The 23,420-nt window shown below is 44.5% G+C and overlaps 1 protein-coding gene across 8 annotated transcripts in view; it reads left to right on the top strand.

Moving 5' to 3' along the window:
• LOC147441485 (putative pectinesterase 53) overlaps positions 1 to 23,151 on the top strand; it is a 100,958-nt gene extending 77,807 nt beyond the window's left edge. For 4 of the 8 annotated variants that reach the window (XM_086483113.1, XM_086483115.1, XM_086483121.1 and 1 more), the window contains one exon: positions 22,700 to 23,151. In XM_086483113.1, the coding sequence (XP_086339239.1) occupies positions 22,700 to 22,801 (102 nt within the window). In that variant the 3' untranslated portion in view covers positions 22,802 to 23,151. Of the gene's footprint in view, positions 1 to 22,694 lie in introns of all 8 variants that reach the window. The other 4 variants (XM_086483117.1, XM_086483120.1, XM_086483119.1 and 1 more) reach the window with 1 other exon arrangement.
• The last annotated feature ends 269 nt before the right edge of the window (positions 23,152 to 23,420 follow it).

Raw genomic sequence — 23,420 nt, forward strand, 5'->3', positions numbered from 1 at the left:
TATCTCTTCAAAAAATGGATTGGCCTTCATGAATGTCATGCTAGACTATGAAATTAACCAAATTCGTCCTTGATGCACCTAATGTGGGCTTATTGCATCCTTTGCTACGTATATCAAATTGGGATATAGGCTTCTTCCTAAGACCATCATGTGATGGGATGGCCCTTCATCAGTGTCTGGCTCAATTAGTGTCTTTTGGAAAGTTTGTCTATTTGTGCTCTGAAGTGAAATGGCGCCTACACAGGTTTTCGTCAAAAAATACTACAAACCCAATAATTCTTCTGATGCACTTGCACATGTATGTGTTGACGGGAGCAAAGCGAACCCCAACCCCCGACGGCCTCTAAAACACCGGGGATCGAATGGAGCGCCTCGAGCCTGTCATGGTAAAGCAAACAGGGGGCACCAACTAGCTTCAGCGGCTAGGATGCAAACAACACACCACCATAACAAAGTTTTCATCCAAGAGAGATGGATGCTTGGGAGTAATGATGAAGAGGAAAGGGAATGAGATCAAGTGAGAGAGAGAGAGAGAGTGAGGGAGGGGGTATAGCGGCTTAGTACTTAGGCACCACAAAAGGATGGCGAATCCACACACCCTTCACACATACACAAGCTCACTCCAAACACAAGACTAGGTGGCGATTCCGCACACCTCACATGGGAAGAACATTGCAAGAAAACATACTCACAAAACCTCAAGCTTTTTTTAGAGAATAAGGCGATGAAATGGGGAGCATAGGGTAGGGGAATGAGAAGGGAGAGAGTGGTAGAGCACATGGCGGATAGGTGGGAGTTGATGGCGAAGACTCGCACGAGGGTTATGGCCATCATCCTTCATTTAGTTGCCCTTCATCTTCCATAGCCCAAGGGTGTAGAGGTCATGCTCAAGATGAGCATGGTGATTGCGGTGATGGTGATGGTGTGGGTGTGTATGTGTGCACTAGGCACACACACTGCATAGTGTACTCTTTGGTGATGGTGTGTGTGTATTTAGTGTGATGGTGACCCCTCTTTATATAGGGGAGGAGGGGGGAGGAATTCTAGAATTTAGAAATGGAGAAATCATTATCTACATAGGCCATGTGACTGTGGGCCCCACTTGTCTGGCTGTGTGTATATGTGCCAGAACAGCAGTCTCATGAGAGAGAGACTAAGAGAGAGAGATGCGTTGATGAAAAAAAGTGAGAGGTGACATGGAGAATAAAGTAATTACAAGAGGGGAGAGAGGGGAGTGTGTTCAGAGGTGAATCTGTGTGCAGATGTGTGTGAACACAAGAAAAATGAGGTAACCACCAGGTGGGGATGGATCTGTGGGCACCTTTTTAAGTGAAACTGAGTGTGTGTGAGTGTGGGGGAGGTTATTTAGCTACAAGACAAGAGACATGGCGCCCTTTAGAGAGAGGGGGGGGTATTTGGGTCATGGGATATGATAGGAGAGAGAAAGGGGGGGTGGGGTATACTATTTTGGAAGATAGGGTAAGTTGCATGTGAGTTAGGGTGCATTATTGGTGAGTTAGAATGCATTATTGGTGAGAGGTGGGGTAGCTTGAGGGGAGAGAGAAGGGAGAAAGGACAAGGGGAAGAGAGAGGGGGTTGACCTTTTGAGTGGAGGAGAGGAAAAGGGACACACGGCGGGGCAACAGTGAAGAAAAAGGAGGCAAGGTGGGGATGGGCGGCCCCGCAGGCATGAGGTGGCCTATTTTACCTTTCTGATATATTTACATAATCATACTTTATTTTTTCTTACTTTTTTCAATGTCTTTTATCACTCCCTCCCTAAGAGGGGGTTTTCATGGGGTGGGGACGAGAGAAGAGGGGTATGGGAGCTTGGCTTGTGAAAAGCCCCCATCATTAGCCCTCCCCTTTTGGCTGAAGGCATTCATGTCTCTAGCTCATCTGTTTGATCATTATCGTCGGAGGTGGCGGCTGATGGTGTGTCCTCATCTGGAATGTCAATAGGTGGAGCCTGGTCAAATCAAAGAAAATAAGGTTTAAGTCGCCAACCATTTACCTTGGTTTTATGAAGTTTTCCATCAGCCTCCATAAGCTGGTAGCTTCCATTGGCATACTTTTTCCTGACGATGAAAGGACCTTCCCATCGGAGTAGGAGTTTCTTATCCTTGTGCGTGTCAAAGCGATTGTCATAGCGGAGCACCAACATTCCTTTCTTCAATTCTTTTTTCCGGAGATGCTCGTTAAAGCTAAGCCGTCTCTACTCTGCTTGTGCCGCATAATAATTTATTGCTTCTTCTCTGTCCAGCTGCAGTCTTTCCAAGTTGATGATGTGATCTCTCAAATGTATGTTGGGCTGTTCAAGCTGGCTTGCCATTACTCTGAGACTTTGTAGTTGCACTTCAATTGGCAAGATTGCTTCCTTACCAAATACTAGATGATACGGTGTGAATCCCAAGGATGTACGAAATGAAGTTTTGTAGGCCCATAAAGCTGGTAGTAGATACTTATCCCAGTCTCCAGGATGATTGTTTACCTGCTTGGTAATAATTTTAGAAACCATTCCATTTACCTTTTCAACTAGGCCATTACATTGAGGATAATATGGTGAAGAGTGCCTCCTTGTAATGCCCAGTTTCTGCATTAATTCTCCTACCAAGTCTGCTCTGAAACCTGGCCCTCTATCAGAGATGATCTCTAAAGGTGTGCCAAACCTACAGCATATGTGCTCGTAGATAAATTTAGCTACCTCTACCGCTGTGATTCTAGTGGTGGTTGTAGCCTCTGCCCATCTAGTCATGTAGTCGACCCCCATGATAATGTAGAATTTTCCTGAGTTGGCCCTAGGTAATGGACCAATGGCATCGATACCCCATTTTTCAAATGGGCCATATGAGAGAATAGGTGTCTGTGGTTCAGGCATAAGTGACCTAGTGCCGGCCTTTTGACACAACTTACACGTTTTGCACCAATGGTGTACATCACGGTTGAGGCTAGGCCATATGAAGCCTACCTGCAAGATTTTCCTACTTGTTATGTCTAGGGCAAAGTGACCACCACAAACCCTGTCGTGACAGCTAGCAATTACTCCCGTGATTTCGTGAGAGAGAGGGACCTTCCTGAGTATTACAGTACAAACCATCATTGATGAGTCGATACCTTGTGGCCTTCCGCGTCAGCCATTGCTTCTGTCCCTTTGTTAAATCTGATGGGCATTCCCCTGTTTCCAAAAAATGCATGATGTCAGGCAAGGCATCACTTTCTTGAAATAGAGGGAGCTTTAGTTTTATTGCTCCAACCACCACTTCCTGTAGTCTTTCACTTGCTAGGGCATCTGCTTCTTGGTTTTGAGCCCTTGGGATATGGTGTATTTGAACTTCTTCAAACTTACCCAACAAGGTTTTTACACCACTTAAGTGAGTCCTTAAACTAGGATTCTTGCATGTCCATGCTCCATTTACTTGCCTTACCAGAAGTAGAGCATCCCCAAATACATTAAGGCGTTGTACACTAGTGGTATCCCCAAATACATTAAGGCGTTATACATTAAGGCGTTGTACACCGCCACCTGGCAACTGCAAAATCCCTCCAATTCTCTTCAAAATGGGGGAGAAAAACCCCAAATTCTTTGTTCACATCCTGCTTCAAATTCTTCAATTTTACATCTAAATCAACAGGATATACCTCTTTTTGAAAGTCTTGCAAAAATCGAGTCCGCAATGCTGGCGACATAAATCTCGGTTCGCCTTCCAAAGCATAGAACCAAGTCTTTGCCCTTCCTTGCATCAGCAGTGGAACCGTCTGCATCTTGTTATCCTCCGTAGGCATGTGCAATGACAACATATATAACTCAAAATTGGTCATCCACTCCTCCGGTGAAAATCGGACCATAACCTCTTGCTGCCATCTTTCCATGATGAAAAAAGCTTCTTTGAGAAAATCCAAAGAGCAACCAGATGGTCCTCAGTGGGGGCTCCAGAAGATGGATGGGGAGAAAGGGGAACACACCCAGCACTAAATAGCAAGCCTCTCTATAATCCAAGATAACCATTGCACCTTGATCCACTAGAGTTCACCTTTGAAACTCCAAATTCATCTACAAATCTTGCACACGGCCGTACAGCCTTTGCATTAACCTTGCTTGATGACAGCTCCCACACAACATAAACCACTCTCGCCTTCTCTCCCACTCACACCACAGGACCAGAGAAGCACACACTTCTCAAACCAGCACCACACAATAGGGATAGAGCAAAGACGAGATGGGGGAAAATAGGGGAAGGAGATGACACCAAACTCAGCTATGGATGCCTTCAACTAATGATAAAAAATAGCTACTACAACTCCAAGAAATTTACGTTATCACACGGCCTAGTCGTCACCAATACAACGAGAAGCAACTGGTGTGGAAGGTAGCTCATGCTGCCTTGAAATGTTTTCCTTCTTGAGAACACAAGCAAGAGGGGGCTGAAGGTCTTCATCAGCTCGGAAAGGCTTCAAAACCACCTTTGTCCTACCGCCGGATGCTCCCTCTTGAGCTCGATACCCAAAAAGCTCCCCTCTCCCGGGCTCGGGGAGCCCCTCCTCTCCTTCTTCTTTCTCTTCTTCTTCAAAACAGTCTCCCTATCATGCAAAAAGTCGGCCTCTTTCTTGGCGTGTGGGAGTCCTCTTCCACTTTTCGTTCTCCCCCTCTATTTTTAGACCTCTTTTTTGCATGTGATGCGCCTCTTGTGGACTTGCCTTGAGCACTACACTCTCCGTGTAAATTCCCTCTTCAAGCGGGGCACTAACGGTGTCGTCGGTGCTCTCGCCACTTGGTCTTCAAAAAGCTTGCACGGGACACGACCCCCCAAGGGTCTACCACGTTGGTGCAGCCAAAGTTGGTCCAAGCTAGGAAGTGGTCTATGCCAGGCAGAGGCAGCGGGCAAGTGCAGTGCAGAAGGCTAGGGTGGGTGCCAAGGACCTAGGTAGCCAAAGGATAGTGGAAAAGTATGTCTGAAGCAGTTTTTTAGACCAAAAGTGTTGTGGGATGGTTCAAATGGGATGCCAAATGAAGGTGTCAGTGTGCTCTAGAAGCTGGTCCAGACGGATCATCAAACGGAACCCCTGTGCTCAAGATGTTGCAGTTTAAAGGTAGAAGGTTTAGCAGATCCCCGACAGATAGGGCAGCTAGGGACAGGTGGCCCAGGCAGGTGTCAGTGGATACATGTGTAGTGCTCGAGTTTTGGAGCATACCGGTCTTCTCGGATTGCCACTCGAAGCTCTAGTTAGCAAGTTATGGCCATCATAAGATTTCTTAGGGGCAGGGTCTGAGCCCACTTGACTGCATTGGAGGATGCTCCATCTGGCAACGTTTTGGGCTCACCAAGGCTCTTGGTGATACTGTGCATCATGTGGAGTTAGCACAAATTGATGGCGCGTCAATCGGGTACTCGGTCAGCATGATACCGCAGGATCAAGTTGCATTTGGCGGTGAAAAGATTGCAGATATTTTTTCCTATTTTTTGTGGCATTCGATAACAAGGTCAGAGAAGTCCGAGGGTGGTGACATTTTTACGGTGCGGGACCGGCACGGCAAAGGTTCAGCACATCTTGGGGGCTCGAACTTCCGACCATCGACCAAAATACGGGGACCAGGAGGAGGAAGGCAAAAAAAAGGTTTTTTTAAGTTAAAAACGGTGGGTTTTTTGAGGCCTTGGAGGCCATTCTAAGAGGGAATGCCCCAGCAACTGCCACGTGGCATGGGGAGAACCCACATACGCACGTTGGCGCGTCCATCTTAAGATTTATGACCCCAGTCATGACCTCCCATAATATGAAGCAAGGGAAGAGGAAGCTCCCCTTCTGTGGGTGATGGCAGACCCCCGAGGGGGCGCTGTGCTGGATGTCACGCGGCCTTGTTGGGCGCATTGTTGTGGGTTTTGGCCAGTGAGGCAGCGCCACCGGTGGCACGCCTGCATGAGGCGTGAGAGGGAACACTCTCTGGCGGTGGCAATATCCAAATGATGACATGGCAGGCGCCAGCAAGGGCACGTGCCCGCGGCCATCAAAGGCCCCATCTTTTAGAGTTGAGGGGGAGAGGGAAATAGCGACCTCGCTAATGCCCCCTCTTCCCGGTGTGTGGATAAGAGAGGAGTCCCGCAGGGGTCAAGGAAAGAGCCAGGGAGGTCAGGGGGTATAATACCAAGAGGGCGGTCCCATGGCAGTGGAGTGAGCCAGAGAGAAGGCCTGAAGGCAGCCGGGAGATCAAATGCCAAAGGGGCTATACCCACACACACACACACACACACACACACACACACACACACACACACACAGAGAAAGGGCCTGAGGCTGCCAGGCATACAAGGCAACGCAAAGGGACCCATTCCGAGGAAAGGCCAAGGCAAGAGCAAAGGTAAGGCCGGGCAAAATGAAGAGACAAAAATAGAGAGGGAGGAGATTAGTAAAGGGTAGGTCAAAAGAGCTAGACAAAAGGTAAGGCCGGGCCAAATGAAGAGAGAAAAATAGAGAGGGAGGAGACTAGTAAAGGGTAATCAAAAGAGCCGGACAAAAGGTTTCCAAGGGTCAAAGCTAGGTCAAAAAAGCAGTGCAAAGCTAGGCCCCCATAAAGGGGTAAAAATGAAGGAGAAAAAAATAAAAAATAAAGAGAAGCCTAGGGACAATAGCGACATCGCTATTGCCCCCCCCTCCAAGTGCAAAAGAGAGAAGGATTGAGCAAAGGAAGCAAGGCGAAGCCCCCTTCCCAAAAAATACCAAATTAGGGTACGAGATGGACCAATGAGAGGGCAATTTTCCAAATTGAAGACCCCCCCTATAAAAGTCAAAATTGAATCAAATTAGGGGCTTTTTTCTTGGTTTTTTTGGTGCCGTTTGAAGCCTACAAAGTGGAGTTCTCTGACAAGCTAGCCCCTTTGTAACTTTTTCTTGAAAATGGCTATAGTGATGGCAGTACAAGCCAGTGTCCATGCTTTTTGAAGTATAATCAAGCCACCGCTTCCCCCTATTGTTGTTGTTTCCCCTTCCCCCCTTCTCCTTCTCCCTTTTTCATGTTTCCCCTCGGTGCCGGCAGTGTGGAAGTGTCTTCCCCCCCGGACCGACGGTGTTTTGTGTGAGGGAGTGAGATTGAGCGGCTGTGAGTGTGTGTAAGGGTGGAGACAGACTGTGTTAGGAAGTGTGCATTGTGTGGTGGATTTGTGGAGTGTGTGAGCAGTGGAAATTGAGCAGGCGGTGGTCTGCTAGTGTAAAGAGCTTTTTTGAAGGTGTTTTCCGAGAGGATAGGGGTGTTGTGAATACCCTGAGCTATAGCGAGGCCCTTGTGTTTGTGTTGGGCATGCTCCCCCATTACCCCTCTCCATATTCTGGTTCCCCCACGAAGGATCACGTTGATTGCTCCCAATTAATCGAGACGGAGCAGTTTTTTGTGTTGGAAGTCATGGTAGCTAGAAGCTATGGACTGATTTTCACAGGCGAAGAGAGCCCTGATGAGTGGATGTCGGATTTCGAGCTGTATATGCTATCGTTGCATATGCCGAACGAGGATAGCAAAATGCAGACTTTTCCTTTAGTGATGCGTGGTAAAGCTAAAGTACGGTATGAAGCATTGGAAGGCGATCCAAGGCAAGCATGGCCGGCTCTACGGGCAAGGTTTCTTCATGACATTCGCAAGGAGGCGTCCCCAGTTGAGATGGATGCGAAGCTGAAGGCACTTAAGCAAGACATAAGTGAAGAATTCAATATGTTTTTAGGTCATTTCAAAGATTGTTGGGCAGAACTAGCAACCACCATGCAATTAGCTAATGGATACTACTTCAAGCTGGATAAGTTCACGGCATGTCTGCATCCCAAGGTGAGAGAGAAAGTCGATTTAGAGAGCCCAGAGAATTCCAATGGTGCGGTAGTCCCAAGTACAATCTGGTGAGTGATGTTCAAAATCAAAAAACAAAGATTACTTTTGGTCAGCTGTTAACTTTAAGTCCAAAGTTAAGAAGGCAGTGGTCCACAAGTGTTAGCACCAGGCTACCGAGAGCTAAGGGAAATGTCCAAGTGGTGCAAAACATGTCTTTGAGGGTAGGTAACCCCACTGATGTTCTTCCACTGGTGGACGCGATTATAGAAAACAGGATGCAAGTCCAAGCCTACATAGATGGTGGAGCGCAGGTTTGTGTCATGACAGAAGCAGCCATGAAAGAGACGGAGTCAAGGCAGTAGTCAAGTCAAATGTGCGCATGAGGATGGCTAACCATACTAAAGCCAAGTGTCTGGGTGTGGCTCAGGATGTGAAAGTCAAGGTGATGGGCATAGAGTGCCTAATAGACTTTTTTGTGATGAAAGCAGGGGATAATGCTTATCCGATCATTTTGGGTAGGCCATGGCTTTTGGCGGAGCTAAGCAAGATTGGGAGAGCAAAGTGTTCACCTTGCCTGACAAAGAGAGAGGAAGTTAGATTGTGCTTGATTTGAATACCAAGGAGAGCAGTTCTCGTCCTATGGCAGTTAAAGATGAGGGCAACACGACGAGCTATGAGTACAAGATAGAAACGGGCTATGATGAAGGCTATACTAGCACAGAGGAAGAGGAAGAGTGAGGACGACATGCTGAAGATATATGCATACTTATTTGGAGTCACCATAGATGATTCCCCACCTAAAGAAGAAGGTATGCAGCCTCAAGCTCATGGTTTAAGCATAGAGGAGGTTTCAAGCATGATAAGTGAAGATCTAACCAAAGGTGAAAAGGAGGGTTATGTTCAACTGTGTGATTCCTATCCAAACATGTTTGCGATGGAGTACAAGTATTTTCCTGGTGCAAAGGGGGTAGAGCACAAGATTTTTCTCAAGGAAGGACATAGGCCTAAAGCACAGAAGCTGAGAAGACTAGGGGAAATCCAAAAGGAGGCCCTTTGGTAGGTGATCAATAAGCTACTGGATGCAGGCATCATATTCCCTGTGAAAGAGTCGGAGTGGGTCTTGCCAGTGGTTATAACCCCTAAGAAGAATGGGAAATGGAGAGTGTGTGTCGACTAAAAGCCACTGAATACCGCAACTAAGAAGAATCACTACCCATTACCATTCCAAGACGAAATCCTAAACTAGGTGGCTGGGCATGAGAGATACTCGATTATGGATGGTTTCTCGGGGTATTTTCAGATAGGGATTGCGCTTGAAGACCAGTTGAAGACCACATTCATATCTCCATGGGGTTGTTTCGCTTACCACACAGGATGCCGTTTGGATTGGTGAATGCATATGCCACCTTCCAAGATTGGATGAATAGGGTATTTGGTCCATACTTGGGCCAATTTATCAGGGTCTTTATAGATGATATAGGCTGCTACAGTTCAACATTGGAGCACCTATGGAAGCTGCAGTTATGCTTTCAAAGGCTTGATGCAGAAGGAGGTCAATTAAACCCCAAGAAGTGCAAGCTAGCACAGCCTCGAGCGCAGTTGTTGGGTCATGTGGTGTCGCAAAATAGTATAGAGGCTGATCCCGAGAAGGTGAAGGCGTTGGTGTTGATGGAACCGCCATCAGATGCTCAAGGTTTGGCTTTGTTTGCTCATAAGCTGAAGTATCTATCATGTTTCTTTTGGATGTTGTCGCAATACGTGCATCCTCTTCAAAAAAGATCTCAGCAAGTGCATGGTTTTGAATGGGATGGGGAAGCTCAGGAGGCTTTTGATAGGGTCAAGGAGATTTTGTGTCAGCTGCCAGCGGTATGTCCTCCCAATCAAGAGGACGACTTCTATGTGTCTATGATAGTGGGCACAATTGCTATTGGAGCGGTTCTACTGCAAAAGGTAGGGAGAAGCTACAAACCGATATACTTTGAGAGCAGGGTGATTAACCCAGGAGAGGCTACCTACATCGAGGCAGAGCAATGGGTGATGGCTCTGGTCTTTGCTTGTAGGAAGTTCAAGGTGCATTTGATTGTGTGCAAGTTTTTTGTGTTGACAGCTAATAATCTATTGCTAGAGGTACTGCTACATTTGAAGCCAGGAAGGAGGATTATGAAGTGGGTGTTGGAGCTGCAAGAGTTCGAATTCGAGTTCAAGGTAGATCACACGAATCGGTCTCACTTGGCAGACATTCTTGTCAACAAGGCCGTCGATTTGCTGGCCTATCCAAGAGTGGTACGAGATGAAGCTAAGGAGGAGCCGGATTTAGAGGATGCTTCTACTATGTGGTTCAACGGAGTGTATCGAAGGGTAGTACAAAAAGCAGGAGGAGGTGTGGCGATACACGACCCACATGGTAAAGCTATATTCTCGAAGGCGTATGATCTAGAGGATGTCTATACCAATAACAAGGTGGAGTATCTCACTCTGCATCTGGGTTTAAAGCAGTGTATAGAGTTTGGCATTTCAAGGTTGGTAGTGAGGGGAAATGCGTTGCTAGTCAACAAGCAGCTTTTAGGCCAATGGCAAGTAAAGCGCGATTTGTTGAAACATTGGTTCTTTTCCATCAAAGAATATGCTAAAGTCCTTTGAAGAGGTCCAATTCAAGCATGTGAGAAGAGAGAAAAATCAAGAGGCGGATCAGCTAGCAAGTAGCAAAGTACACGTGCATGTTGCAGGTCTGTATGTGGCCCCAGCCACATATGTAGGTAGGGAGACTCTAAAGGAGATTGAAGAGTTTTTTAGTACAGGGAAATACTCAGAAGGTTTGTCCAAGTTTCAAAAGAGAAGAGTGGTGCAAAAGGCCCGCAAGTTCACAATGGTAGGTGAAGATCTTATGAACTATGGGTGTGACGGAGTGCTTAGAAGGGTGTTGTACAAAGAGGAGATAGTAATGGTGGAACAATGCCACGTAGAAAGTGGACATCATGGCAAAAACTAGGTTTTGTTTTGAGTGCTTAGAGCAGGCTTTTGGTGGCCTTCCATAGTGAAGGATGTGCATTACTGGTGCAAGACGTGCCATGAGTGTCAGACTATAGGTGAAAGACGACTGGTAGCGGAGTCACAAGGTGCCATCATCGCACAAAGTGCTTTCAAGAAGTGGGGTTTGGATGCCATAGGCCCTCTCCCAAAGTCTACGAGCGGTAAGAAGTACGTGGTGGTAGCCATTGACTACCTTACAAGGTGGGTTGAGGCCAAAGCTGTGAAGGAGGTAAATGCTAATCTGGTGGCTCAGTTTGTGTTCAATAACGTCTGTTGCCGTTTTGGTGTTCCATGGGTGTTAGTTTCTGATAGGGGTCAGGGGTTTAGAAGCAACCTCATGAGTGCATTAGTGGAAAAGCTAAAGATTCAGCATCGGTTTTCCTTGCCCTATCACCCCCAATGCAATGGTCTAGTCAAAAGTGCAAATGGGCAAATTGTCAAGATGTTAACAAAGTACGTGTATAAGCAGGAAGCTAACTGGGAGACAAATCTAGAGAAGTGTCTGTGGGTGTATAGAACGTCCTACAAAGTAACTACAAATTTCACTCCATTTGAGCTAGTCTATGGTAAAGAGGTTGTGTTGCCGGTACATGCACAGTAAGGTGCTTTAAAGGGTATGTGGCGTGTCAATGCCACTCAACAAGGGGTTCTACAAGATCGGATAGCCAGTTTGGAGGCTTTGCCGATGGATAGAGAGGTAGCCGCAAACTACTATGTGAAGCAGAGAGCGAAGCGGGTTGCCAAGTTCAATCAAAACCTGCCAGACAAGAAGATAGAAGAAGGAGACCTGGTCATGAAGTAAAAAAGCTACCTGGATTTCAAATTCAAGAAGAAGTGGACAGGTCCGTATAAAGTGAAAAAAGCCTTCCCGAATGGAACCTATCAGCTGGTAAGAGCAAATGGCAAGCTTCTCAGAGATAGGGTGAATGGTGTGCGGCTCAAATTATATTTCGAGAGGGATTTAGTGCATGAGGTGCATCAAATTATAGTCAAGGGGGGTGGGCAACCCACCTAAAGCATGCAGTGTGCGAGACAAAGGAGATGAAGCTTTTGTACATAGCTTGTACATACAGTTATGGTTTTGCGAGTGCTTTTAATCATCAAGTTGGTGTGCCGATTTTAAAGTTTTGTACTTATGCTTTTGGTCGAATATAAATGTTCGACGAGGGGGTTGGGCAATGATGGTGCAGCCAAAGTTGGTCCAAGCTAAGAAGTGGTCTATGCGAGGTAGAGGCAGTGGGCAGCGTGCAGAAGGCTAGGGAAGGTGCCAAGGACCTGGGCAGCCAAAGGATAGCAAAAAAGTATGTCTGAAGCCATTTTTTAGACCAAAAGTGCTACGGGATGGTCCAGAGGGGACGACAGATGAAGGTGTCCAAAATGCCAATTCAGTGCTCTAGAGTGTAGTGTTCAGTGTGCTCTAGAAGCCGGTCCAGACGGCTCATCAAACGGAGCCCTGGTGCTCAAAATATTGTAGTTTAAATGTAGAAGGTTTAGCAGATCCCCAACAGACAGGGCAGCTGGGGACAGGTGGCCCAGGCATGTGTCAATGGATACATGTGTAGTGCTCAAGTTGTGGAGCATGCCGGTCTTCTCGGATTTCCAATCCGAGCTCTGGTTAGCAAGTTATGGCCATCAGAAGATTTCCCGGGGATCGGGTCTGAGCCCACTTAACCGCATTGGAGGATGCACCATTTGGCATCTATTCAGCCTCGCCAAGGTTCTCGGTGATAGTGTGCATCATGTGGAGCTATCACAAATCGACGGTGCATCAATCGGGTACTCAGTCAACAAGATACGGCAAGATCAAGTTGGGGGCATTTGGCGGTGAAAAGTTTGCAGATAGTTTTTCCTATTTTTTGTGGCCTTGGATAACGACCTCAGAGAAGTCCGAGGGCGGTGACATTTTTACGGTTCGGGACCGGCACAGCAAAGGTTCAGCACAGCTTGGCGGCGTGAACTTCCAACCATCGAGCAAAATACGGGGACCGGGAGAAGGAAGGAAAAAAAAAAGGTTTTTTAAAGTTAAAATTGTGGGTTTTTTGAGGCCTTGGAGGCCATTCTAAGAGGGAATGTCACAGCAACTGACACGTGGCATGGGGAGAACCCACATGCACACGGTGGTGCATCCATCTTAAGCTTTATGAGCCTAGTCGTGACCTCCCATAGTATGAAGCAAGGGAAGAGGAAGCTTCCCTTCCGTGGGTGATGGTGGACCCCCGAGGGGGCGCTGCACTAAATGTTGCATGGCCCTGTTGGGTGCATGGTTGCGGGTTTTGGCCAGTGAGGCGGCACCAGGGGCGGCACGCCCGCGTGGGGCGTGAGAGGGAACACTGTCTCGTGGCGGAGATTTCCAGGTGATGACGTGGCAGGTGCCAACAAGGGCACGTGCCCACGGCCATCAAAGGCCCCATCTTTTAGAGTTGAGAGGAAGAGGGCAATAGCGACCTCGCTAATGCCCCCCCTCCCTGGTGTGTGGTTAAGAGAGGAGTCTCCCAGGGGTCAAGGAAAGAGCCAGGGAGGTCGAGGGGTATAATACCAAGAGGGCGGTCCCGTGGCAATGGATTTAGCCAGAGAGGAGCCCTGAAGGCAGCCAGGAGATCAAATGCCAAAGGGGCAATACCTAGAGAGAGAGAGAGAGAGAGAGAGAGAGAGAGAGAGAGAGAGAGAGAGAGAGAGAGAGAGAGAGAGAGAGAGAGAGAGAGAGGGCCCGAGGCTGCCAGGCATACAAGGCAAAGCAAAGGGACCCATTCCGAGCAAAGGCCAAGGCAAGAGGAAAGGTAAGGCCGGGCCAAATGAAGAGAGAAAAATAGAGAGGGAGGAGACTAGTAAAGGGTAATCAAAAGAGCCGGACAAAAGGTTTCCAAGGGTCAAAGCTAGGTCAAAAAAGCAGTGCAAAGCTAGGCCCTCACAAAGGGGTAAAAATGAAGGAGAAAAAAATAAAAAATAAAGAGAAGCCTAGGGACAATAGCGACATTGCTATTGCCCCCCCCCCCCCCCCCAAGTGCAAAAGAGAGAAGTATTGAGCAGATGAAGCAAGGCGATGCCCCCTTCCCAAAAAAATACCAAATTAGGGTACCAGATGGACCAATGAGAGGGCAATTTTCCAAATTGAAGGCCCCCCCCTATAAAAGTCAAAGTTGAATCAAATTAAGGGCTTTTTTCTTGGTTTTTTTGGTGCCGTTTCAAGCCTACAAAGTGGAGTTCTCTGACAAGCTAGCCCCTTTGTAAATTTTTCTTGAAAATGGCCATAGTGATGGTAGTGCAAGCCAATGTACATGCTTTTTGAAAGTATAATCAAGCAACCGCTGCCCCCTATTGTTGTTGTTTCCCCTTCCCCCCTTCTCTTTCTCCCCTTTTCATGTTTCTCCTCGGTGCCGGTAGTGTGGAAGTGTGTGCCCCCTCGGACGGACGGTGTTTTGTGTGAGGGAGTGAGATTGAGCGGCTGTGAGTGTGTGTAAGGGTGGAGACAGACTGTGTTAGGAAGTGTGCGTTGTGTGGTGGATTTGTGGAGTGTGTGAGCAGTGGAAATTGAGCAGGCGGTGATCTGCTAGTGTAAAGAGCTTTTTTGAAGGTGTTTTCCGAGAGGATAGCGGTGATGTAGATACCCTTAGCTATAGCGACGCCCTTGTGTTTGTGCTGGGCATGTTCCCCCATTCCCCCTCTCCAACGTCATCATCTTCCTTCCGCTAGAGAAGCCGCCAAACGGCCACCCGCACCATTGAAGCGTCGGCCACACCGTCCCCGCGTTCACCCCTTCACCTTGTGATACCAATGGGCACCCATGCTACAACATATATGCCCTTGCCATGAGCTCCTCGCTTGCTTATGATGTGGGCTCACCCCTCGCCACGTGGCGGTACCGCAGGGGTCCCCCTCCAAATTCCTCTAGGTTCACCACAAACGACCTCAAAAAAACTCCATCTTGCCCCGACTTCATACACATGCCACTCACTGGTTGCAATTTCAATTCCCAAGCAATTGAATCCTTATGCAAGCCCCAATCCTCGGCTTGAGCATGTGCAGACCTCGCAAGTTTTTGACCTTCCCAGGCACTCTAATGAAGCTCACCAAAACTCAAAAAAAAATATGGCGTTACTTCATCGCAATTTCACTGTAGTTTCAGACTGCTATAACTTGTAGATTGAGACTCCATTTGATGCATTGTAACTTCATGTAGCCTTCACTTGCCGCATAGAACACATACAATCCCTGGCCAAGCTCCAAAATCCTCACATGGCCCCCGAGGAGAATGTGATTGGCCGTAACTTGGTATCCCTAGCTCTAATGGACGACCTAAAAAGACCAACACGCTTCATAAATCAAGCACTACACACCCATAGCTCCAAACTGGCTCGGACCACCTGGCATCACTTGGCCTATCTATCGCACGTCTGCAACCACCTCCAACTTTAAACTCCTTTATCTTGCACACTATAGCTTCGTTTGACGAGCCGTCTGGACATGTTCCTTTAGCAATTCAAGCTCTACACATCTGGGCCAAAAATAGCACTTTGATCACCCTTCATCTGTCACCCTGTCAGGCCCTATTTGGAGTCTTTTTGGCCTAGAAAACCACATAAAGCATACATCTCTGCTGGCCATTTGCTTGCCATGCTCTTACCATCTGCTCTAGCCCTCTGCTATGCATCTATAAAGCATACACATCATTGCCTATGCCCTTTGTTAGGATCGACACACTTTGGCTGCACCAACGATGCGCTACAACACACAGCGGGACCTCTTCACCATGCACAGCGAGCAAGCTCATTCATTAGTAAAAATAGACATACACATCTTTTTAGAATAATCTAACACAACCCAAATAAAATCACATCCATGATTTTGCGATGGAAATACTATGTAGCCAAAAAGAGTGACTCTATTTTTACCCATCCAAAAAGAGAACCCATCTCTATGGCCTTTTCCATTTGGGCAGGAAAAAAATAAAACACAACTCTACCCTTTGGGCATGCCATAACTTTTCTTTTTTGGAAAAAGGAGTAAATTTAATTCACAGGAAAAAAAATAACAAAACATTGTCCTCAAGGTGGGGCTGAGGACAAGCCCTCATAGGAACACAAAGTTACATCATATGAATGAGTCTGAACATGGTAAGCCTAGAGACAGAACAGGTTAATAAGCACAAATCTTTCCATCTATGCCAAGGAGAGAGTTTTTGAATGTCATGTTGAGAATGTTGGCTAACTCTCTTCATCTCTTGTATAAAATATTTTGAGATACATCTAATCTCATACAAAAAGGGTTGAGGTGACACCATGGGGTGAACCATAGGGTCTCTGTTTTTGCAAACCCATATGTGCCAGATATAGGCAGCTCTAATTTGAGTCCACCGATAGACATCCAACTTATGACAGCTTCCCAATAATATTTCCTCCTATGTGAACTGTTGGGGATGTAGAGAAATCACAACTCCATGTAAGACTTATTGAGCTCTTGGGTCTTAATGCAAACTCCATTGCTAACAATTTGATTTGTTTTAATAAATCACATTCAAGGAAGTACCCACCACTTAGTCAATATAAGAGCTATCACTTTGTGTGACTGTAGTCTACTGTGTAATATTCTATTAACAATGCAAGTGCTCCACTTTGAATAATCTACAAAGCATAAGGTTTCATTTCCAATCTTGAGACTTCAAAAATCAAACTTCAAATTCTATCAAAGGCTAAATCGACCTACATTGACATTGACGAGGTAGAGAGGGTCCAGGGGAGCTTAGGATGCAAAATCTCTCTCTCTCAGTCTCTCAGTGTGTGTGTGTGTGTGTGTGTGTGTGTGTGTGTGTGTGTGTGTGTGTGTGTGTGTGTGTGTGTGTGTGTGTGAGAGAGTGAACAACCATTGTATTTAAAGTGGCACAGGTAATTGTATGTAGCCCCCGCCCCCCCTCTGCCCCCCCCCTCCCTCCCTTATGTATACGATATGAGTATGAAATAATGAGGGGCCACCTCTATTGTATACGTTTATGTACAAAATTTAAAAACCCCCCTCTTATTCACTCACGTGGTACCATACAGAGAGGGGGGGGGGGGGGGGGGGGGGGGGGGGGTTGTTAAAACTCTCTCTCTCTTACCATTTGAGTTCTCTAATGGATGCAATCATTCACCTACCTTTAGACTTTGGCCTTGCTCACTTGGCACTTTTGATAATGTAAGACATACTATAAAAACTTTTGACACAAGTGTGCTTAGCACAACTACCATCATACTACTTGGATAGATGGCATCGTATACCATATAGTACCTAATGGCTCTACTCTTCCAAAATTGAGTTAAACTTGCTAGATGATTCCCTCTGGGCTCTACCCAATGGCTTGCATTTAAATAAAACACCTAACACCTGCGGAATGTGAATGTGTGTGTGTGTGAGTGTGTGTGTGTGTGAGAGAGAGAGAGAGATGCACATGGAAAGGTTTTATGGTGTACAAGAGTTTCTTTTATAGGCAACTAAGACTTCCCATTTGATCAATTCTACTTTCTTTGACTTTTTTTATCCTTCACAACAACTTTTCACCTTTCATCTCCTCTATACTCTTGAATTTCAATATCCTTTACACTCTGGAATTTCCACATTCTTCTTGAGTCCATCTATTTTCTTCGTGACTAGACTTTACACTTTCTAAAGTGTTTTTCTTCTAAAGTTTCATACCCTTTGTCATTCAATTTTAAAGAATTCTCCGACGAAAATGAATGGGTGGAAACTACTAGTTTGTATCTCCTTTATGTTCCTAGTGACTTAAACTTAGACTATAATTATTAGACTCAAAAAGAATTTGGTGCTTAGTGTCTCACTTTGTGGGTACACATGTTATTCCTTTATGCAACAAGTACCCATATTCATGGAGGGATGTTTTCAATTATTTAGTTCAGCACTCTATGGTGTTGGGTCGCTTAAAATCAACATTTTCTCTTCTTCAAAAAGTGACCAAAATCTCTCCTTTTTATGCAACTCCACACCATAGAGTATGCTTAGATCATACTTGCACTCAAATTGTAGCTCTGTGAAGCTAAGATTACTAATGCATGGCCCTCTACTAAGAGCATTTTCTACCACAACATCATCCCTTAATGATATTGTAGCCTACAATCATACTCCTAGAGAATATTTTCCCATCTACTTTTTTGGCCCTTAGATCAAGTTGAGATGTAAACCATTCTGATATCCTTTGGAGATTAAATACTAGCTCAAATCATCAAGTATATAATAGTAACCAAGGAAAGATGAGGAAAAGATGTACTTGAGATGTAAACCATCTGATATGCTTTGGTGATTAAATACTAGCTCAAATCATCAATCATATAATAGTAACCAAGGAAAGATGATATCATACAACTCTCTCTCACAATCCGAGTAAATTTTTTTTTATAGGTGCTCAGTTGAGCTTGAATTGCATTAATCATAAAAAGTTACAAACAGCCCCGTCATATCCTTTGCATAACTCCATAAAAGTTTACACCGTGGGGGATGCACCTCCACAACTTCTTTTACTTCTTAAGCTTGAAATTTGTATTCCTTCTACAAAGAGATTTCCACCTGCATGACTCTAAAACAGAATTTGTATCTAGAGGCTCACACTTCTTTTGAAAGAGTAACGCATTTCTAAACTGCCATATGGTCCTCAATACTGTAGATCTTACTATGAAAATGTCAATCAAAGAATCCTCATTGTCAATGTGCCTAGAGGCCATAGCAAGGTTATATCTGAAGAAGGGAGTTTTCATATGTATGAATACCCACCTACAGATAGTGCTTATGATGTTTTTAATTTTGGGACATCCCCAAAATAGGTGTGTGAGGCTTTCATTTGGGTGCTTGCATCTAACACAAGAACCTTTGCTAGTCCTCTTGCTTTAGTTTTATCTCCAATTGGCACAAATCCAAAGAGAATCTTCCAAAGGAAGACTTTGTCTCTCTCTTCACATATGGCTTTCTATATGTTTCCAACTTCTTGACACCATTTGCTTGCAGCCCACTTTTTCGACCAGATCGTGTTGAGGTGTTCGCTCTAAGCCTCTGAAGAGCATAGCTTTTCATATATAAATTTAGTTTTGGGCAAGCAAAATAGTCTTTCTCCGGTCCACTTCCAAGCTTTCTAATCCAACGGTGTGGAGTAGGGAGGAAGGATTAGGTGTGATATTCTTTCGAGAAGTCTCTTTATGAGGATCTCCTCTTGGAGTGAGAGATTGCAGCATAGCTTAAGATGCTCCAAGGATTTCCAATCCCCTTTTTGATAGTCCCAAAATGAATCCAAGGTGACAAAACCCTTATTATTAACATTCATGTGGCTATTTCAATTTAATGGTTATTAAGGTCCAAGTCTTCCATAATAGGGTCCCAAGGACACGAGTGATGAGGTGCACCCTTCCAGTACTACCTAGTCTCTTCCTTCCACATGAGTGCATCAAGGGCTTCATAACATTTTTCAATAAATTTCATAGTAAAACCCTTTAATTGAGACCTTACACCGCAGGAGCGGACAAGTCTATTGTGAATGTTGAGGTTAGACCATGAGCCACCTTTAGATCTCATGCAGGCTTCCATCACCACATCCCTTGCCATGCAAGCCCTATTCTCTTCAGAGCTAGCAAGGGTGCAAAAAAATTTAGCACATAAAGCCAGATCATGCGTGACAGCGTCAACGATTCCCAATCCACCTTGACTTTTGGCTTAGCAATAGCCTCCCATTTTCCCCATTGCCACGGTCTACCTGCAGTCAATTTATTTCTCCACAAAAATTCCTTGATTGCCTTCAAAAAGGAGTTCCAAATTTTCCCAGATAGTTGTAAGAATGGTGATGTAAAGGTTATATACGGGATGAAGAAGGAATTAATTATCAAAGCTCTATAGTGGAAAGGAGTTAGGATGAACTCCCAACGCTTCATTTTCTTCTTAATTTTCTCTTGAACCCAGTCAAAAGCTGTCTTTATGTAATTCCTTCCCCAACGGGAACCCCTAAGTATCAAAAGATGTTACCTCTCTTAAAAAGCTCTCTAGTCCATCTTGAGGGATTAAAATTATATTCCTCTGACAAGGAGATAAGTCTTGACTTTTCTATGTTACATTGAGACTTTGACTCTATGGCAAACACCTGGACAACCTCCATGGCTTTTCTAACATTATCACCTTCCGCTTGGAGGAAGAGTAAAGAGTCATCAACGAACATCTTAATAAGTAGTTGCTTATCATTCTGGATTTGAATCCTTTTAATCTCCCCTCTTGCCATTGAAAGTTCCAACATAGCAATTAGAGGGTGGAGCAATTCAAAGGAGCTCCCTTCCCCAAGAGTACTTACTGCTTCAAAAATTTGTGGACCGAACCCCAAAATTTGCAAATTTTCTTGCACAAATGACCAGGTTATCCTATCATAGGCTTTATCCAAGTCCAGTTGCAGAAGGACACATTTCGATTTCCTGAATTTGGCATATTCCATACCAATCATGGCCGCCACGATGTTATCATATATTGATCTTCCTTTGAAAAATCCATGTTGGTGGGGAGAGATTCGTTGGGAATCTATCCTTTGACAATCATCTTGTAGAAAAGAGAAATCGATGCCTTAGCATTTCCATGTTGTAAGTAGTAATCATCACATTCCAAACATTAGCATACTATCCTTGCCATTCATCCTATCAAACATCATTTGTGCTTCTTCAATCCTCCCATAGTTTCCATATATGGTAATAACAATGGAATGGAAGCATCTATTCCATTCATTGTGTCAAACATCATTTGTGCTTCCTCAATCTTGGCATAGATCCCCTACACGGTAATAATGGCAATTTGACCTGTAACATCCAACTCATACACAAAGCCATCTATAAGTGCATGCAAATACCTTGCCTCATACACAGTAAATTTGCTTCAAAAGGCCAAAAACATGCTAGAAAAGGGCACCTCATCAGGCAACACTGCTTCCACCTACATTGTTAAAAAGAAAATCTTCTTTGCTTTATAGGTTTTTTTGGCTTGAGTAAAAGCTGCAATCATGGCATTCCAAGCTATCAAGTTTTTGTCTTGCGTTTCATGAAAGATACAACTTGCATCCTCTTAACTAGCACATTTACCATAAAACATGATGAGGCATTGTGGAGACAATTGCATGTCTCATATGAGCCACCTTGATAGATATATGTAATCATTTTTCTTCAACCAAGGATCCTTGTTTTGTGTATATAGAGATCAGACTAATAGATGTGATCCCATTGCCAATCATGCATTCCTGCATCATTTGAAGAAAGAGCTAATTTGAGCAGTTGATGTCTTCTTGTTGAACCCATGCTACAAGCATGGCTATCCATAAACAAAAAATTTGTTGTGGCATGTTTAGAAATGTCTAGAGAGCATGCTTGATTGTACCACTTTTCATACATGATTAAAAGGGCCATTGCAGCAACAATATGGCACTCAAATACAAAGACTAGGATGAGTTGATGAAGCCACACACACACACACACACACACACACATAGAGAGAGAGAGAGAGACCATGCAAGCAAAGAGGGCATTGAAAAATTTGGCGCACTTGGCGCACTTGGGCACGCATGAGTTATGCAAATACAAGGACATGCAAAGAGGGAAAGAGGCGAGGAAGCAAGGTCAAATCTAGAGGTAAGCGGCCATGATGAGGTTCCACCAGGAGAAGACATTACGGCTATGTGTGTGATCAATAGTCTAGCAGATGTTTGTGAAGCCACCCTAGCACTTGAGGAGGACTAGAACACAAAAGGGGGAGAGAGAGGTTAGGAATGAGTAGTAGCATTTACCATTAGTAGTTGAGGCTAACCAAGATCTAGATTTTTTAATCAACGAGGTTACTTTTAGACACCACAAAAAATAAAATTCCTATATTTAGTCAACATAAAAATGATACTCAACACTATAGCCTATGCCCTTTGAGTGGGCCAAAAAGTGACTATATGACATGTCATAAAGATATATTCAAAAAGAAAATTAGTCGAAATTATTTTTCAATGCATGAATTATTTATGTTCGTTAAAACCCTTAAATAGGTTGCATGATATAAAACATGAAATATTCTTCTTCTTCTTTTTTAAATGCTCAATTGAGGTTGAATTGCATTAATCACAAAAAGTTACACACATTCCGTGGCATATCCTTTGCATAGGGGTTTCCAAAAAAATACATCAAGGGGGTCTTAGCACTCTAACTACTCCTTGTGTAGCTTACAGTTCTTATTTTTTCTACTAAGGAGTTGCCACTTGCACGTTTCTAGAATTAACTTTGTGTCGAGAGACTCACACTTCTTTTGAAAGAGTAACGTATTTCTAAACTGCCAAACTGCTCTCAAAACATGAAACATTCTAAATCTGAACAAATCTTTCTGTAAACCTTCAAGTTTCAAATACAAAAAGAAAACTTTTTTTTCGGCAGATCGCACAAATCCCCTGCAAAACAACAAACACGTCAGTGAGTGCTACCAAGGTTGCTTGGTTGCACTCGAACCCATGACCCGGGTCACGATAGTCGAGTGCTCAATTCATGTTTGAGTTTTTATAGGGCATAGTATAAGGGTGCCTGACCTATACTAGCTTGGACAAATATTGCAAAAATGGTTCAGATGGAACATGAATGGATGTAGGGCAAGGGCGTAAACATCGGAGGCTTTCAAGTTCTCAATAAGAACAAACAATTTCATGTCGTATAATGGTCAGGCTGTTTTTGCTTGAAGTGTTGAAATACATAATTTTTTGACACAGAGGAAATTTGTATTTGTAGTACATCACATTTACACGTTCGTTATTTTAAGTTTATAGAACAAAATACTATGTAATATGTTTGCTAAAGTATTCACAAAATGGTTTTGTTATTTTCTTTCCATGCAGGACAGTTTATTATGGTCAATTTAGATGTTATGGACCAGGAGCCAATGCATCAAGCCGAGTATCATGGTCCAAGGAGCTTACCCTACAAGAAGCACAACCATTTTTAGAGCTTGCATTCATTGATGGCGATGAGTGGTCAGCGTCAACTTAGACACCATCATCAACCCCATCTTGTTAATTAGCGTATTTTGAATTACTCATTCAACTACAAATTGCTAAGGCTTATTGCAGCTATGTATTTATACTTGCTAGCACCACCAAGCCCCTCCATACATGTAGGTTGTACTTAAGCTTATACTCCCTATTGAACCTAAGGCAATATAACAATGTCTCCCCACAAATTTGGTCTCACCTTCAAGGGACACATCAAGGACTCGAGCCATTTGCAAAGCGTACCTTGTTTAGACATTATCTATATTGCAACTTATTTTTGACAAATATTCGGTTGATTGGTGTAGGACTTCCCATGCCATTGTGGCAAACTGTGATAAGTAAAAAGCTTGTTATTTTAGTACACCTACTGTGTTCTTAGTAGCCTCAAGGAGAGGACAAATGTGTAGTCTTCAATACCTCAAGGCTCCGCTTGAGCTTCAGGCCGTTTTGTAATTTCTTTGAGATTTAAATACATTCACTCACTATTGTGAGTTTGGCAAAAAAAAAGATGTGTTTTGGTCTATCAACACAATGGGCTTCAAAGAAAGAGTTGAGAAGGAGATAGCTTGAGCT

The sequence above is a fragment of the Adiantum capillus-veneris genome, chromosome 15 (assembly GCF_014529385.1).
Source record: "Adiantum capillus-veneris isolate H3 chromosome 15, ASM1452938v2, whole genome shotgun sequence".
NCBI lineage: Eukaryota > Viridiplantae > Streptophyta > Polypodiopsida > Polypodiales > Pteridaceae > Adiantum > Adiantum capillus-veneris.